This window comes from Pseudoliparis swirei, chromosome 1, assembly GCF_029220125.1.
Source record: "Pseudoliparis swirei isolate HS2019 ecotype Mariana Trench chromosome 1, NWPU_hadal_v1, whole genome shotgun sequence".
NCBI classification, from domain to species: domain Eukaryota; kingdom Metazoa; phylum Chordata; class Actinopteri; order Perciformes; family Liparidae; genus Pseudoliparis; species Pseudoliparis swirei.
The window spans coordinates 11,691,591-11,711,316 of NC_079388.1; the positions used below are offsets into that span (position 1 = coordinate 11,691,591).

At 43.6% G+C, this 19,726-nt stretch overlaps 1 protein-coding gene across 2 annotated transcripts in view; it reads left to right on the top strand.

The window, feature by feature from the left end:
• vps50 (VPS50 EARP/GARPII complex subunit) overlaps window positions 1–19,726 on the top strand; it is an 87,572-nt gene that overhangs the window by 21,836 nt on the left and 46,010 nt on the right. For both annotated transcript variants that reach the window (XM_056418565.1, XM_056418574.1), the window contains exons 6-12: window positions 61–131; window positions 643–760; window positions 1,375–1,410; window positions 1,776–1,858; window positions 6,389–6,431; window positions 8,662–8,760; window positions 11,502–11,642. In XM_056418565.1, coding sequence (XP_056274540.1) covers window positions 61–131; window positions 643–760; window positions 1,375–1,410; window positions 1,776–1,858; window positions 6,389–6,431; window positions 8,662–8,760; window positions 11,502–11,642 — 591 coding nt within the window. The remainder of the gene's footprint in view (window positions 1–60; window positions 132–642; window positions 761–1,374; window positions 1,411–1,775; window positions 1,859–6,388; window positions 6,432–8,661; window positions 8,761–11,501; window positions 11,643–19,726) is intronic.

The window sequence follows — 19,726 nt, forward strand, 5'->3', positions numbered from 1 at the left end:
CGAGATAACAGTCTGCTGCATTTTTTCTTTTGTTACCACTAATTTCTTTCTTGTTCACAGGAACTGGAGCGAGTGACTGCGTTACAAACCAACCTGCAGCTGGCAGCGGTCATTTGCACTAATGCAAGAAGGTAGTGCTGCTCCCCGACACACTATTCACTCATTGAAACAGCCCATTCTAACCGCATCTGCATATTTAGTGCTTTCCCCATACGATAACATTCATTCCCCTCCGTCTGTTAAAATGCTCCAAATTACAAATGATTCTGTCTTGTTTCCTTCAAATAAAGCAGGAATGAAACACACCATACTCTACATGGCACTCTGTGCATTACAACTTGTTATTTATTTGGTGTTCAGGCTTGTTGTTATATTGTTTAGTAATGGTATACTGTGTTATAATTTCTTCAGACATATTATTTGAGTTATGATTATTAATTCAGACACTTGTACACACTCAATCTAAAAAGCTTAAGCCATTAAGTATTTGTAGTTACAGACCATTCTCAGTGTACAGCGTAGTCCCAACAGTATCATTAGAGCTCAGCACTATGTATTGGACTTGTAAATGCTTGCTAAGCCCAGTAATTTGTATGTGTGTTGATGCTCCGTTCAACCTGTGCTGTGTTCTCTTGTGTGAAGGCAACTGAGCGTGTCGAAGGAGGGATTCACAGAAGCCAGCTTGGGCCTCTTGTCCAATCAGAGGAGGCGACAGCTGCTGACAGGCCTGCTTAAGTCACTGAGGACCATCAAGACACTGGTAAAGAATTTACTTTCTGTACTTGCATTTCATAGTTATTTTTGTGCCGACGTGGTACATTTAATATATATTTCTGAACTGGAACATTATTTATTTAGAGTTTAGTCCTGTGAGAAGTTTATAGTTATTTCGATTCGCCATGGGAATCTGACCTACCTACGACACAACTCTTTCCCTGAGTGGTCTCTGTCTGTGTAACACTGTTGGGAAATAATTCTATGTATTTTACAGTAATCATTGCAACCAGTCCTCCGCACATGAATTAAAATAAATTTCAGAGTTCATCACACATACTCTGTTTTAATTATACTTATTTGCTTTGATCATATGCTCTAAGCCTAATCATTAAGATATTTGACCAACGTGGTCATTGCAGGAAAGTGTGTAACTTAAGTTGACTAGTTATTTCTTAACATGTTGGCCGTATTCAAGATTCAAGATTCAAGAGATTCAAGATGTTTTATTTGTCACATACACACACAGGGTGTGCAGTTACAATAAAAACAACACAATATTTACAGTAAGTGTGTGTGTGTGTGTGTGTGTGTGCCTAAGAGTTCACAATGGTTATTTCATGCTGTATTCATGTCTTCTTGTCTTTCTTCTTCCCAAAGCAAAGAACAGATGTGAGACTTAGCGAGATGCTTGAGGTATTGTAATAATTTCTACGCACACACATCCACCCACGCAGATATACGTTTAGAATTGACTTGAAAGGTCAAACATCAGTCAGGATTCTGCATTAAAAGCCAAACCCAGACAAACACATGACGTTCCCATCAATTCGTATCTTTGTGAAAGTCAGTTGTAGCACATGGATTTGACTGGGTTATCCACTGTATTTTCTGCAACAACCATTTTAAGAAGATTAATAAAAACTGATGCAAAATGTACACATCGTAAACCAGAATAATGCAGTGGTTATTCCTGATACATATGTTATTCATAAAATGCTTTCAGATTATCCTGTACTATTTTTCATACATTTAATGACCTCCATTTTCTGTTCCTGTAGGAGGAAGACTATCCAGGTGCAATCCAGCTCTGTCTGGAATGTCAAAAGGCAGCCAGCACCTTCAAACACTACAGCTGCATCAGGTACAGTATGAATAGATTGAGAGAGCGAGATTTACTTGTATCCAAATGAGAGCAGGCATTGCATCTTTTATTTGATTCATTTATTTTGACAGTGCCCAAACACAACATAATACATCTTCTTCTCTCGCTCCTATGTGAGATGAGACTGATTTAAAAGTAAAAGTTCTATTCTAGAATCCGTGCGTATGTACACCGTTGCAAATGTGGCCACATCGGATACCTGAGGGGCAATTATCTGTGTCCCTTTTGATTTCCTGTGGAACTGTGCTCAATTTGTAGCAGTAGGTGGGTGCTGCAGTGGTCCTTTGTGGGTATTGATTAAGGATTGATCATGGCTGCACACCACTGCTGTCTTCCTAGCTCTTCCGACTCCACCACGTACAAAATCTGACAAGAGTATTTTGTGAAGAGGTATGTGGGAATGTAGGTCTTCAGCTACTCCCAACCCATGCCAGCGAAACACAAATACACGGTGTTACTGCTTTAATTCTTTGCTGTTTTGTCATGCACTGCAGAGTGTGTGTTGGTCTATTTCCAGAAAAGTGACTGCTGTGAAATGGGGACCAATACAGGAACGTTATGCACGGGAGATTGTCGTGTTCCACATCAATGGTACTGCTCCCTGAACGTGCCGGGATGTTGGTGTGCAGATTCCTTCATCATTTTCCACCAATGATGATATCCATTGCAACCAGCCTGTCAATGAGGGAATGTGATTGTGATCATCAGAAGAAGAAACACTTAATTCATTTGAGTGTCTCTGTATTTACATGCGATCAAACATGTCAGTTGCAGATGAATAGATATTTAATTGCCTTCTTCACCACTGCTTTCCTTTGCAATATGCTAATACAGCTTCCTATTTATAGCAGAACATCGGCGCATTGATCACACATCTGTCAGGCTTCCCATTAGCATGCACATTGTACTTGGGCTCTCGGTCAAACATGGCTAGAGCCCTGACTGCAGCATTGTTCTTCCTGAAGGAGCTAGTGGCCAGTCTGCTGCACTAATTTAACCGTGTAGCTATGCACTTCCATGCGCTGCTGAATGCCCTCCATGGATGCTTTCATACTTGCCCTTCTTTTGTCCCTTTCACCAACCTTTACAAGTCGACATGGTTTGAAGTGGCTGTATGCATTGTCTCAGTCTATTTCATCAGGCGGTCCAAATGGGCAGCTGTTGGGCAGCTGAAGACCCGCACATGTCAATATATATATATATATTTCTGTGTGTGTGTTTGGGTACGGAAAGTATTCAGACCCCTTTACATTTTTCACTCTTTGTTTCATTGCAGGCATTTGCTAAAATCAAAAAAGTTAATTTTATTTCTCATTAATGTACACTCGGCACCCCATCTTGACAGAAAAAACCAGAAATGTAGATATTTTTGCAAATTTATTAAAAAGAAAAACTGAAATATCACATGGCCATAAGTATTCCGACCCTTTGCTCAGTATTGAGTAGAAGCACCCTTTTGAGCTAGTACAGCCATGAGTCTAATGAGGTAGCATCAGGTTGTCAACTTCTTGGGTAGTGTCCCTTTTGTGTCGTGTCCCATGTGACTTTGGAGCCCATAAGTCAGAACTGTACCCATGGAGAAAGAGCCACAATGCTGGAGATGCCAAAACTATATATTTAAATATTAAATCAAACTTTGTACTAGAACAATCGATGTGCGTCTGGTATGGTCTAATCAATAATTGTTTTGCTCTTTCTATAAATTCCTTCTTAAATCTTTTTCTTCTCAACCTCAACTCTTTTATCTTCCCCCTAACCTCATCTGCTTTTTCATTTGCCTCATGATGGTTGACGATGTTCCCCTCCTGACTCTTTGCAGCCCTGCCTCTGCCACTTAGTTGCCTCTCCGCCTGCCATGTAGCAGCGGCTAATAGACTACAGTGAAACTGTCTGACAAAATCTGAAGCACAGGAGTCTGTATGTCATACATGTGGTATGTCAGTATGTCAGTATGTCTGTGTTGGGCTTGACTCGAGGCCCTGTGGAAACCTGTTGCCAGCGATGGTTGAAAACGGGGTTCGAAAAACCACTCCCTGATTTCCACACACCTATTTCAAACCTTATGTTGCCTGCAGGTTTCGCTCATTTGTCATTTATGCATTCTGTCTGATCGTGGAAGGATGCCAGTATGTGGGGAGGAGCTTCATCTGCACATGCACGTACACTCACTGAATTTGGCAATATATTCATGCGATAACACAAACAGGAAGACTGCTCATATCGTCACATGAGTTTATGGCTTTGAATTGACCTCTTCAAAAAGCTCTGAGTTCTTAAAACTCGAGCTAGCAGGGAACTAACTTCATAAAGCCGAGGGAAAACTGCTGGCCTGGCTTTGTCTTAAGTTCTAAACTTGCAGCTCCTCTAAGCTCACAATTTACACCAACATCTTGTTTGTTTTTATTCCGAATAAATTCCTCTCTGGCCTCTCTAAGAAATAGTCAAATAACTTAACTCTCTGTTTCTATGTGGATAAAACAAACACGATTTCACATTTTAATTGGAATTATTAATCATGGAAACTGTGAAATGGGATTGGAAAACCAACCAGAGCACTCAATGCCCCACACGTGGATCATTGGATGTTTGCTGCAGTATAAGGCAAACAAACCACCGTGATCTTCTTTAATATGTGCATCTCAGTCAGCCACCGTGTGACGCGATGGTCTCGTGTTCTGCAGTTGCAGTCGTCCGCATTACCCTTTTGTTGTGGAACAGGCGCTACAAATCAAAGTTTAGCTGAGCCCCAATTCTTTTCCAGTGCTTTATTTCCCTCCATTTCATCTCCCCCAAAATGCCATGGGCCATTTCCTAGTGCCATTTTACGTCGTAATTAAGTCAACGAGCACTTTAACTGCAACCCGCCGACGATGTAGCCGGAGATGCCAATTTGCGGCTTTTGTCGCTTGTAGTGTGACCCGAGCCGCGGGTGTGTTGGTCCCTGAGAGCACTGCTCTTGTGGGATGGTTTCTTTTCTCTCATATGCTCTTCCAATACTGTTCAGTCTGGTTACTCGAGCACACTGCAGCGTGGGAGTGTAAAAGAAAGTTGTGTGATGAACAGGGCATGTATCCTGTTGGCCTCTGCTCCTCTGCTGTGTCTCCTCGGTGTGGCTGCCAGAGCTGAACACCTTTGTTTCGCTCTCTCCTTGGCCTCACATCTGGACGCTCAGACGAGTTTCTTTCGTCGCCAGGACCTGACATTGATCCGCTCAACCCTGTGTAGTTGAGCCAACTGACTTACTTTGTGTGTTTTATATTGACTTACAATTATGGTTTCCTCGTGGAATGAAAATACTGGGTATCACTGAGCTTGAAGCTACACATGTCTCATCTTATCATGATGGAGTGCTTACCAACACATTGGATCTAGTTACCGTGAGGGAGGAATAGAGCTTGTGAGTAGCACTCTTTTGGTATTTCCAATTTTACACTGTTAAAAAAAAAAAAGATTGTGCTTACCGGCCATATATTAGTCTCCAGTTGTGGAAACATTTTCTTTACTTTGTTAACATTTGTTGACTAACTGGTTTTCAGTTTGTGTTTCTTGTCTAGCCTACCTCTGTGTGTCTCTCTCACACACACGCAGATACAAAAAAAGGATACAGTGTCTCAAGTTTTTAAAATGGCATGTGTTCATTTTGTCGCCTGTTTTGCAAACGACCTGTGGGAGTCACTCTGCAGTCTCCTGTGTTTCTCTTTCTCCTCCTTCTCACTCCCTTCACTCGATACCCAATTTAAGCTAAGGTGCCTAATTAGCCATTTGTTGAGGACACTCTCTCCCTTGGGCGACTGCGGTCTCACAAGGCACAACATAAGTGCTGGCTGACCTGAAAAAGACCCCAAGCAAAGCAGGGAGAGAGGCAAGGAAACGGTGGAACAGAGGGAATTTAATTGATGTCTCAGGGACGGGCAAAAGTCGAGATTTCAGTTGCAACTTTTGAGTTGAAAGCATTTCCCAGGATGAGGCCAAATCTGAGTCAGTCCAAGGGTGTGTAGGCGTTTTGTGTTTGTGATATTCTGGTACATGCACGCGTACACACATCTTCCCAAAGTATTGGTTGGAAATTCATCCATCTCTAAAAGCTTTGATTCCTTTGTGCCCTGTTTGTATGAAGGAAGGTAATTATGAGACACACGGCGGCAGCCTGTGAACAGAGTTGTTCTATTTTCGATGACTGGCAATTTTAGTTTCCTTTATTACTCTGTTAGTACATTCATAGAAGATCAGTTGATATTTTCAATATTGAATGTCAGAATATATAATGTGCTTGTGTTTCATATCATTGTAAATTAAGAATATTTGGAATTTGTCAAACAACAAACAAAGACCTTTTGAGTACATGTGCCATTAATTTAGTCATGCGACAACATTTTGACAAATCCAGTAATATCTTAAGAATTAATTAATTGAAAATGTATTTAAAAAGGTACTTGTTATTTGACTCCTTATTCTTTTTCAGAATCCATTTTCTAAATCTCAATAATCTCCTTGTTCTTTTTCTCACAGCGAATTGAATTCCAAACTGCAAGACACTCTGGAGCAAATAGAGGTATGAACCTTCCTGATTCATCTCTAATTACGTTATCTGAGAGCGATACCAGTCAAAGGATTTTTACCAGTGAATAATATTGTGCTCTAACCATGTTATTTTCCACAAGCCCTCATCTCAAAGAAGCAATTTATACTTCATTTTGATAGTTTGCCTATCTCACTCTGGGTCTGCCAATATTGACACATTCAGAACGTATTTATTGTCTGTGTGCAAGCACCGAATTATATTAGGTTCATATCTAGCTGTGTTGTGATAAAAGGTTTGCAAAGCAATTTTCGTTGCACCGCTGCTGCTGCGCTTGACTAGATTAATTACTTACAGTTTTGTCCGTAGACAAGAAAAAGGCGAGCGTGTGCACACACACAGCCGCGCAGCAAGGTGCACGTTTGTTTTCCTGTCAGCAGGAGTTTGTCGATAAGCAAAGCAAAATACTCTAAAATCTCAAAGGTAAACGCTTGCACAGACACACAAACACTCCAGAGAAGGATTTTAATATTCAACACTTTTATCTTAAGAATACCAAAAGCACTATATACACTCTATAAATGCGTATGCTCTCTATACACACCATGTGCCGTGTCTATGCTTTAAAAATAGAGTTGTCTCTGGTGGTCAGTTTAGTGTGTAATCTCTGTAGTCATATGCAATACCTGTCTTCGTTTGTAGTCCAAGTAGTATTGACCAATCATTTTCGAGCTGGTTGAATGCAGGTAAACGGTCCGTGTGAAAAACAAGAGAGGCGAAACACATTGGCAAACATGCATCTCAGAAATCACCGGCTATCGTTCGACCATGATCTTTCCTTTTATTGGTTTGAGATTACCTGGTAAAGTCGCTGCCTGTGAAACAACAACTCGGTCACACATGTCGTCTCACGACTCCAACTACGTAAGAAAGTAGCCCTGTTGGCGCCCGAAGGCGGAGCCGTCGTCAGGCCGTTAGCCGATGGGTTCAAAGATTGCCTTTTGTGTAAAACCCCTTGAATTTAAACGGTTCTCTACTTAAATCTTTGAACACACGCACACGCTCACGCTCACGTAGCATGCTAACCATCTCCTGCTGTCCAGGCCCTCGATAGCAGAACAACCAGCCAGTCAACTGAGAGAAGACAACTTTTCAATCAATAAAAGTAACTTCTCTCCATGAATGATCATGGACATTTAAGAATGCAGAAAATGTATTATCAGTTAAAATTTGTGTTACATCACATGAACTTGACCAGTGGTCCCCAAACTATGGCTTGGCCACATTTGGACCGGCCCCCTGAACAATATCAGACGCGTTCCGATTTATTATTTTTTTCACCTGACCCGCTGCCGTTGAGATGACAGTGAGACGCGGAGAAAATGTGAAGTGGTGCTCTGCACAATAAAACATCTTTGATGGACGTATCGCGTCTCGGCCAATCAGCGTTCAGATGTCCACAGCGTTTGGGAAGTTAGGTTAGCTTGAATGTTAGTCCGCTACATCTGCTGCTGTCACGCTGCACGGTGTAGCGATACTAACAAAGTACCCGTACGTTAAAAACGATGTGATTTAGCATATTTTTAGTTTCGATACTTAATTAAAAGAGCGATCAGAGCCCCCCCCCCCCCTCCAGCTGGCCCTCCAGCAGACAAGGGAAACGTTATGTGGCCCTCTCAGGAAAAAGTTTGGGGACCCCTGAACTTGACAGTCATGATGAAGAAAATAATTTGTCCGTTGGTTTTTTCTACTTAATATACTGAAATTATTGTCAAAAATTGCAATGGCAGGAACCAAAAACCTTTTCAAAATCTACATTAATTCATCAAAGGACTCATCATAAAGCATCATTCATCTTCTTTTAAGTACCTTGTGGAAATAATTCTGTTCAAACAGATGGTTTATCGGCTCGTTACTTTTTCTAAGTAGTTGCAGAAGGTACATCAGCGGTAGTCATTGCGCTATGTTCAAGTACAGCTTCTGAAGCGTGGGAAAATGCGTTGTGATGCAAGACATGAGATGACTGAAAGCATTCGTCAGCGCTATGTTCTTTGAGGTTGTTACACATCCAAACTTCCTGCTAACCTTGACTTCGTTCCTTACCTCTCTTATTGGCTCTTTGTCAAAGGCGAACACACTCCATTACCACGGCTTTGTGTGATAGCTACACATCTGCACATCTATCTCTCTAAATTCCTGGTCTTAACATTGATAATCCCTCTCTTTTCTTTTCCTTTGTCATCCAATTTATTTCCATCTCCAGGAGCAGCTTGACGTCGCCCTGTCGAAGACGTGTAAGCACTTTGATGTTTCGCACTACACCAAAGTCCAGCTGGCCTACACGCTCCTGGGCAAGACACAGGTCAGTGGTTTGGCGTGTTTGGGTGTGTAACTGGATGTGATGGTCTGGTTGTCGGCCTTACTTCACTTCATATGTCCTTTTGATTGATTCACCGTCTTTCTCTTATTGGGGAATTTCTTTGATCGGGTTGTGCTACTCCTTTCCTTAACTGTATTTCAATAATACAGAGACCATGTTGTTCCCTTGCTTTCTCAACGCATTTAGATTAGAACAGTATAACAACAATACAATACTTAAACCATTATAGAAGACATGAGAATGTATGGTGGTTTATTTAAGCTTCTCTTTATTATTCCTTCTTGCCTCGGTGGAGTGTTTTCACTCCAGTGAGTGAGTTTAGGGTCAGTAGAGAATCTCTCAGACCACAGGGCGTTCATGTTCCGCTCTGCTTGCTGTCAATCAACTTACTCACTTACTGTAATTGCTCATGAAAAAGAACGGAGCTCTTCAATATAATCCTTGGATAATATTTAATAAGCTCTTGAAACATAAAAAGCGGCTAAGACGATACAGTCACAACAACATGTTTGTACGGGACATTTTTTGCAGCTCATTTGAAGCTGTTTAACATTCATGTTAAGAGCAGCAACAACAACCACAATGCTGTAGTTTCTGTAAAAGATATCAAGGACTATAACCATAAATGACAAAGACATTATCTTTTATCACTAGTGTCTTTCTTTTCTTACTCGCCTTACTTCTCAAATCCCATTCCAGTCCTTATTTTGAAAAAGCATTGATCTCCAATGCTGCGGCCACTCTGTGTGATATCCCACACACTCCATCTTCATCGTCTTGCTTGGCTCTGATCTCTTTCTTCTGCCTCGTATTACATTTCTTCCCTTTCTCATAGCCCTAATCTTATGCTTTCTTCTTTGGTGTAAAACCCCCCCGACTCCGGTTTCTCAGTCAATGCTTGAGTTTTATTTAGAATTATCCACTCCATAATATTTTGTCATCCTTACAATAATAATTGATGCATTTCAATTCCAACTTGCATGAATGATAATTGTTAACAAACTGCCCAAAGTACAATTTGAACCGCTGGTCGTCTCAATTATGAAATGAAATATATATATTTTTTTGCCAGGTTCCATTAAAAAAAACACTAAAAAATACCACAGACCACATTGTTGAAGCCTCATTCTCATCCTGGCAATTGCACAACAACAAACCTATTTTGTCTTTTGTTTTGCGAAGCCTGAACCTCTGTTGATACATAAAGTGCGTGCCTTTTGACATTAATAGCCGTCCTTGAGGTGGGGGCGAGCCATCGATGCTCGTTGAGAATCAGTGTTTTTCCTATTACTCTCATAATGAGTATTTTCAGACTCAAAAGCTTACTGAGGTGTTGTTCTTGCCATTACTCCTAAAGACTTGTTGTTTTCTTCCTCCTTTATTTATTTTGCTCGCACTGAAGGGGTTGGTCACGCTTCATCAGTGTTCCTCACGTTGAGCTACAGCTCTGATCTTTGGCTGATTCGGAGCTCTCACTGCAGTTTTCTTTTGACACAGTGCACTCACTGTCATCCAAGAGGTGATCGGCATCACGAGGCTCTTGACCAGTAGCATGCCAGCTCAGACCATTTGTATTGTCTTAACACGGGTCTCTCTGGCTGTAGCTCTCATTACCTAACAGCCTCAGCCGAATGAACCTGACTCCCACTTTGCTTTTCCAACATGTGTCTTAAGGAAACTTTTGTTTAGTATATGGAGCTGCAGATGAATGAGTCTGTTTGCTTTTGATTGATAAGTATGTCTAAAGATGATGATTATTACAATATGAGTTTCCACTTGACTCCTTTTCTTGTCTACAGTCCATGCTTTGTACAGCCAGCAGTTTTTATGGTGTTTTTTTAGCCAGTTAAAGTGAAACTCCCTTCAGAAAGGAATGTTTAAATAACTGTTGTGGCAGCAGGCAGTCAGAATGGATGGGGCCACTGTTCTTCGGTAGGTAAGACAATCTAATTGCACTGTCTGTGCCCACGTCTCTAGTGTCCTCAACACGGGGGAGCAGCAACATGGCAAAAGTAACTTGTGAGAATAACTGAGACTTAAAAGGAAAAGTCACAGAGCTCAGTGCAGTGGAAATTGTACTTTGAGTGTTATGGGTCAAATTATGGTTAAGAGCAATTTTGAGTTTACTTGCTAAATGAAATCCCTTATTATTAATAAAAATAAGTAATGAAGAAATTTTGTTTTGCTAGAAAGTTTGCTCAAATTATAATATGTGTAATGAGTTGCCAGCTGTTTTTTAAATAAGTCACAGCATGCCAACACATCAGCCAAATCACCTTCATGAGGCGATAATGTGTCAAAGTTGTGTCTACAGCTTGCAGCGCTGCCCCAAAGCCCGATTTGTTATCGGACATTTTACTTCCTCATTTTGATGAAATAGCTTTAAGTAAATCCACACAAGATGATCGTGAGGTGAGTTGGTTGTGCTCCCAAACATGGCTGAAATATTCCTTTCCCATTGGGTTCTTCTATTTTCTCTTGGTCATTACAACTTTATAAATCATGGAAACTGGAGGCAAAATGTACCATTTTCACTTGGACCTGAACCAGGAGACTGCTACGCACATTTTTCCTCATGCCCTATTACAATATTTCTGCATTATGAAGTGCAGCGTGAGTTGCAATTTCCCTGCTGTTTGCCTTTTCACAGATCCACACCGGCCGATGACAGTGACATCTTAAACATAGTAGTTGTCATAACAGTGTAATGGTTCTCTCTGCAGACCGCCATGGACCAGCTCCACATGCACTTCACCCAGGCCATCCACAACACGGTGTTCCAAGTGGTGCTGGGATACGTGGAGCTGTGTGCCGGCAACGCCGACACAAAGTTCCAGAAGATGCAGTACAAGGACCTGTGCACAGTAAGTGTGTGTGTGTGTGTGTGTGTCAGAAACACTGTGCTTCTCAAATTACGCCTCAGACGTCCTTGTAAAGCTTTGTAGCCACGCGAAGATTTCTACAGGTCCTCCATGAAGGTGTGGAGAGGAAAGTGATTCATAGGATCGAATGACAAGTATCTTGTATTCCCTCACTATGAGACAGTTAATCTGGCTCACAATACAGAACCAATGTACTTTCTGAAGGGGCTCTCCATACTGGTTCACACGGCTCAGTTCCCTCTCCATCTTTTTTTTCTCCCTCCCAGATCAAAATATTTCACATGTGCATGGCCAGTAAGCCATAACTTCCGTCAGTTCATCATTGGCTTTGCTGGGAGGGAGCTTTCTCCTTCTAGGGAGTTGTGTTGCAGTCTGGCCTCCAGCACTGTGTGGACATGTAGATGGAGGTATAGGGAAAGGTTAACACGTTGTTTCCCAGCGGTCTCGACCGATGTGCCAGTTGTGATATATGTGTGTACCCCTCCCTGACTCTCTATCTCCGTGTGTGTGGCTTTGTTGTTTGACTGCACAGGTTTTTACCAGACATTTACATTTACTGGACATAGCCAGCCGCTCTCTTATCTATAAAGCCCTGCGCTTTACCTCTTACCTTTGTGCAACCTCTCCTCCTCTCCACTCACCTCTTCTTCCTCTGTTTATTGCGTCTTTTTTCAGTTTATTCTCCTCGCCCAGTTGGTAAGTGGCATGGACTTGTTTTTTTTAGGAGATAGTTTAAGCCTTGTTTTGGTTGGATCTAGAGAAGGTCCATAGTACTTTGCATTCAAGCTGGCTGGTTGGATGTTCTCTGTGCCGGATCTGAATAGAAGATTATCTGTTTCTGTCACCTCTAACTGGGTCTCAGCACATTTTTGTGTCGCCATGAAAATATATTCAGTGGGATTTAAAGCAACACTATGTAACTTTTGGACCTTAAAATAACAGCTTGAAAAAAATTGTGCCGCTACAATGACTTTTAATATGACGATTTGCGTCTCCGCTATTGCCATCGGGGGTCTGTGGGGAAATAACTCCGCTATGTAAGATTCTGGAGCCGCCCGGTACATCCGGCGGATGTACTCGACCTGCTTTCTGGCAGTGATTACGCAATGTCATATAGTGCCACTCCACGCTCGCAGCTCCAGTATAAGGGTAGCTTTTTTATGTAGCTTTTTGGTGTTGTCAACAATATTGTATTTGATCACACGTCCCCCACATTGGCAGCCCCCCAAACCAAAAGAAAATGACTGCACCCCCCCCAAAAGCCGGCAAACAGCTGATCGACCAGGCAGAGACGTGGCGAGGCGCCGTGTTCAATCCCCGCGCTCCTTCACCCTAGTCCGGTCGGTGCTGGGCCAGTTCACAGTGTTCCTGCGCAGTCTTCTATTAGTGATCCCGCCCGTTGGTATGAATCCAAAATAGAAAGTCGCCGGATTGTTGCCGTTCTGAGTCCGCCGTCGGTCAGCGCGCTCCAAACAAAAACCTCGCACACCTCCCCCTCGTCACCTTTTATAACCCGTGACACGTACAAATAATAATAATAATAATATTATTATACAGGACAACACATGATCCCAACTCAATACAAGTGTGCGAGGCTGCATCTATTGTCACTGGGTATTTACGACACTGAAATCGATACCTAAAAACCTGAAGGGGGCGCCAAAAGTGAAAAGTTACATAGTGGGGCTTTAAGGGAAAATATGAATGGTGTTTGTTGAAGTTGATGGCCAGGACAAGGATGTTTACTCGTAGCATACTGTGTGCCGGATTCCCAAACAGAAGACTGCGTATATAACGAAGGGCTGCTGATTCAGACTAATTGGTTCTCAGGAGTTCTTTCTCATTGTTGTCGGGTGAAAGCTTTGTTGCAATGCGATAGGCTAGTTAGTTTCACCAGCGGCTGCTGCTCTAAATGATGCACTCAACTCTCACTCTTTCCTCTATGTGGCTATGAATACATCAGAGCAATGACACTGATTTACTGTACTACAGGATTCTCGATAGTAATACCTGTTCTTTATAAACAACTTGCTTATAACTGCTTATAACCATAATTTTAAGTGCATATTTGTATTGTGCTGGTATTGTAAATAAGGTGGAACATTACTTGTCATAAGAGAGAAGTTGCTTCTCTGACAGTGTCAGCATGAATGACAGCTCTCAGTATCGAAGCGTTTATTAAAGACGCCTTGTTGTAATAACATCAGGGTGTAATTCTGACGATCACCCGACGGGCTGCAGGGAACTTAATGGGGAGAACAAATCTTTTGCATCATTTTACTTTTTACAGTAGATTATTTGATTGAAGGCACTTATGCACCTGCCTTTTTAAAAAGGAGCGCAAAGTGAATTACCTATGTGAAATATGTGTCTATCTGATGTGGTACACACACACACACACACACACACACTAGACCGAAGGGCTTTTTAAGCGATGCTAAGAATCTGAAAACGTTTTTTAAAACTTGTCCTTTTGACATTTCTGAGTATTTGAAAGGGCCCTCTGTGTCCTTCCGAAAGCAGCATGGCATTTGTTAACTAGTTAAAAGACTTCGTCGCTAGTCAAACTCTTTAAATTCAGCAGAAAATGTGGTCGGGGAAATAATCTAAGCAATTCTTTCAACACTTCTAACCCATCAATAATCAGCTGTTGAGCAAGGCATCGGACCATCAGCTGCTCCAGTGGAGCTGCACAGGAGGGAACGTGTTAATATTGAGGACTTGTATCAATATGATATTTAGTGTTTGTGGAGAAGAGCAAACGTATTCAGCTGCTGTTCCCCTGGTAATAAAGGTTAAGCAAATGTTAGAACATTAGACCTCGTGAACTTGCCTCTTAGTTATGCAAATTAATATTCATTGAAAACGAGAACATTCAGAAAGGTCAGTTCTGATTGAGAAAGGGCCATATTAATTTTACATCCACATCTCATCGTTATTGGCCAGCCTCATTGCTTCTCATTCCCCTTTTCTGTCATATCCTGGACTGTAATAAACATCGCAGCCTCTAGAAGCTGCTAGTTGGCCTTTTAGAATCGTTTCTCTACCTGTGTTACAGAAAGCCATAATTTCACCGCAACAATATCCAACAACTGCTCAGCAGCCAACAGTGATCCATCCCACTTCCAACTGTGCAGTGTCCCACTATTTCGATATTGACTGACCTTCAGTGCAGTCATATATCTGAAGTATGGACCATGTTTCCGGTGTGCACTTCATCCCTTGCTGCTGTAATCCTGTAAATGTCCTCACTGCGGGACTAATAAAGGATCATCTCATCTTATCTTCTTAGGCTGTGGAGTGGATGCTAACAATGTTGCTTTGTCATGTTAACCCTTGTGTTGCCTTAGGGTCATTTTGACCCGATTCAATGTTTCACCCTCCTGTTACCTTTATATTTACTAACATATTTTACCCTTTGGGTTCAATTTGACGCCAGCAATTAAAACCTCCAGAAAATTATTAGAATTAATATTGTTTTCCAAGTTTAAGTGTGAGGCACTTTATGTTTGTTTGTTGACTACCGAAAGAACACCGACATTAAACATTGAATGGGGTCAAATTAATCCTAAGGTGGGGGGAGGGTGTAATATTGATTCGGGTCAAAATGACCCTAAGGCAACACAAGGGTTAAGCAGTGCCATTATTCTATGCTGGCTTTTTGTGTCAAGTTAATCATGGCGGCTGATAGCTTTATTACAGAGTGAAATGAATACATTGCCAAACCCTGTGCATCATATCATCCCACCATATTTCTTTATTTGTTAATTATTTGATGGCGGGTGGGATCGTCTTTTCCCAGAGAAAATAAATTGGCTAAATTGGGGTCACTTGCCCTCGCTTCCGCATCTCTTTTTCAAAATGTGTGGCATTTCTTTCATGCGCACGCACACACACACACACACAATGGGGGAAAAGCACTCAGCGCTTCTCTTTTGAAAACCTCCCTGACACTGCCTGGCAGATGTTATAGAAGAATAGAATAGAATAGAAATATACTTTATTAATCCCCAAGGGGAAATTTGTCGAGCCAGTAGCAGCAACACACAAGAATAAAAAAACAAAACACAAAATATAAGAAGGGTTAGGGTGATCTGGCAAGAGGTGAACTGTTGTAGAGCCTCATAGCCGTCGGCAGGAATGTTCTCCTGTATCTGTCCTTGTGGCAGCGGAGCGTGAGGAGACGTCTGGAGAAAGTACTCCTCTGACCCTGTAGGAGGTGGTGGAGAGGGTGGTCCGGGTTGTCCAATATGGACACCAGTTTCTTCAACGTCCTCCTCTCCACCACCTGTTCCAGGTGCTCCAGCTGGCAGCCGATGATGGAGCCAGCCTTCCTAACCAGTTTGTTAAGACGGCTGGTGTCACCGGCACCGATGCTGCTCCCCCAGCAGACAATGGCAAAGTGCAGCACACTGGCCACAACCGACTGGTAGAATAACTCCAGCATCTTGCTGCACACGTTGAAGGATCGAAGCTTTCTCAGGAAAAAGAGTCGACTCATCCCCTTCTTGTACACAGCGTTGATGTTGGCCTTCCAGTTCAGTCGGCTGTCGATGGAGACGCCCAGGTACTTGTACTCCTCCACCATGTCCACATCCACTCCCAGGACACTCAGAGGTGTAGGAGCTGTCGCCTTCCTCCTGAAGTCCACCACCATCTCTCTGGTCTTGGCCACGTTCAGCCGCAGGTGGTTCTCATCAGCCCACTTTACAAAGTCACTCACCACTGCCCTGTACTCCTCCTCCCGTCCATCCCTAATACACCCGACCACTGCAGAATCATCAGAGTACTTCTGCAGATGGCATGACTCCGTGTTGTACTGGAAGTCACTGGTGTACAGGGTGAAGAGGAAGGAGACAGAACAGTTCCTGTGGGGCTCCAACATCACTGACCACCGTTCCAGACAGCACACGCCCATTCTGACAAACTGTGGTCTGCCTGTGAGGTAGTCAGTGATCCAGGAGATGGTGGACGCGTCCACACGGCCACCGCAGCTTCTCACTCAGCAGCAGTGGCTGGATGGTGTTAAATGCACTGGAGAAGTCAAAGAAAGTGACTCTCACAGAGACACCGGTTCCATCCAGGTGCAACTGAGCTCGTTGCAGCAGGTAGATGATGGCGTCGTCCACTCCCACATGAGGCTGGTAAGCAAATTGCAGAGGGTCCAGCGACGATTTCACCTGCGGCCGGAGGTGGGCCAAGACCAGCCTCTCCAGCACCTTCATCACATGGGAGGTGAGGGCGACCGGTCGGTAGTCGTTGAGGCCAGATGGTGTTGACTTCTTTGGGACAGGGACCAGGCATGACGTCTTCCACAGCACCGGGACTTCCCCAGCCTCAGGCTGAGGTTGAAGAGGCGCTGCAGGACACCAGACAGCTGGGTGGCGAGGTCTTTAGGACCCTGGGGCTGATGCCATCAGGACCTTCAGCTCTGCGCTGGTGTAGTTTCTCCAGCTGTCTTCTCACCTGGTCAGTCGTCACAGAGAGAGACGGGAGGGTGGAGGAGCCCATTGTTATTGAGGGCTCGGTGGTTGTTTAGCTCAGCAGGGGACAGAGGGGAGGTGTTTGGGAGGTGTGATGTGTGGAGGAGACAGGAGAGGGCTGTGAACTGAACCTATTGAAAAACAGTTCAGCTCGTTGGCCCTCTCCAGGGAGCCCCTGGCTGTCTCCTCCCACCTTGAAGCCAGTTATCTGCTTCATGCCAGACCACACCTCCCTTGTGTTGTTCAGCTGGAGTTTGGCCTCCAGCTTCCTCCTGTAGGAGTCCTTGCCCTCCTGAGCTTCACCTTTAGGTTGCGCTGGGCTTTCTCAGCTCATCCCTGTCTCCAGACCTGAAAGCAGCTTTCTTCATGTTAAGAAGCGCCTTCAGGTCCCTGGTGATCCAGGGCTTGTTGTTGGGAAGCAGCGCACAGTCCGTGATGGGATGGTGGTGTGTTCACAGAACTTGATGTATTCCGTGATGCAGTCGGTCATACTGTTGATGTCCTCCCGTGCGGTCCACACAACACATCCCAGTCCGTTGACTCAAGCAGTCCTGTAGAGCGTCGTTAGCCTCCAGAGACCACCTCCTCACAGTCCTGGTGGTCACCGCAGCCTCTTCACCAGAGGAACATACCTGGGTGTCAGCGGACCAGGTCATGATCAGACCTGCCGAGGGGAAGGGCAGTGGCGCTGTATCGTCCTTAGTATTAGCATACAGCAAGTCCAGAGTTTTATTGTTCCTTGTTGGGCAGTCTATGTATTGATGGAAGGTTGGCAGAGCTTTATCCAATGTGGTGTGGTTAAAGTCACCAGTGATAGCCATGAATGCTCCAGGCTGATGATTCAGCAGAGCAGACACAGTGGAGTGGATGGTGTCCACAGCTTCCTCAGCGTCAGCTGATGGCGGCACGTACACGACAACCACAATGGCGGACGTGAACTCTCTCGGCAAATAGTACGGGCGCATCCCCACGGCCAACAGTTCAATGTTCGGGCTACAGAAGCGCTCCTTCACGCACATGGTCTGGGTGACACCACCGTTCATTCACATAAACAGCGATCCCGCCTCTTCTTACCGCTCTGTGTAGCGTCTCTGTCAGCCCGAACAGTCCTGAAGCCGGGCAAAGACGCTGTGATCCGGATAGTCCGCGTGTAGCCACGTCTCAGTGAAGCACAAGAGACTGCTCTCACGGAAGATCCTCTCAGACATTACCAGCGCCGAGCTCATCCGTCTTATTCGCCAAAGACCTCACGTTCCCCGTTATGATCGACGGTACCGAGGGTTTGTATCTCCTCGTTTTAGCCCTCCGCTTGACACCCGATCTGCAACCGCGAGCCCTTCTCCGTAGCTCCAGCGGGATCACAGGTCTTTCTCCAGGCAGAAGCTTCGGCCTGCACAGCGCGATCAGCTGAGCACGCGAGTAGACGACGGTCCCCGTCATTGTTTTGCTGTGGCTCACCGATACTCACGACAAAGTGAACAAAAGCCACAGTAGAATAATCGAAAAAAGTAGTTATGGTCCAGTGTCCGACCGTAACTAAGACAAACGTGAAAGAAAAGAAAAAGAAAAAGAGAGGAAAAGTGCAAAAAAAGACAATAAAATAAAAGCAAAACGCCACTACTGAAACAAGCAGCCGTTGGCACAGCGCCATTTTACATATGATTTACATATTATGCGCATAATGATAGTTTACTGTCTTCAAAAAAACCAAAGAGCTGAAAATAGATCCCAAGCCTGCCTCCTCCACGCTCTCATCTCTGTACTTGTTGAGAAGGCTGCCGTGTCCAGGAAGGTCAATGAGAACAGTTTTTTGTTTTATTATTTTGTTTCTTTGTAATCTTACGGCAGGTGTGAGTGACACGCAAACGCTCTTCTGTTTGCTGTTTCCTTATATATGTGCACACTGGCCAACACAGCAGGGCTGTGTAGGTGTACTTCTCATCAAAACCACTGAAGTTCCTCACACACACACACATGCACACACCCACACACACACATACACACGCCCACACATACACACACATACACACACACGCCCACACACACACATACACACACACACACATACATATGCACACTCACACACTCACATCTCATGCCCCTTCATTGTCTCCCCTCACCTCAGTTGCCCGGCAACACGCTGCCGTGATGTGGTTGAATGATGGAGAACATGGGATGTCAAATGTAAGCCTTGTTTTGTCCAATCTGGTTCATGAGCGTACCTCCCTGACCGGTGGTGCTGGAGCCGCTTTGTCACTGAAGCTGTGTTTATCTCCATTTGTTTATTCAGGTTTGTCTCTAACCAGAATATATACATATATACACTACCGTTCAAAAGTTTGTGGTCATCCAGATAATTTCGTGTCTTCCATGAAAACTCACTTTTATTTATCAAATGAATTGAAAATTGAATAGAAAATATAGTCAAGACATTGACAAGGTTAGAAATAATGATTAATATTTGAAGTATTAATTTTGTTCTTCAAACTTCAAGCTCAAAGGAAGGCCAGTTGTATAGCTTATATCACCAGCATAACTGTTTTCAGCTGTGCTAACATAATTGCATGGGTTTTCTAATCAGAT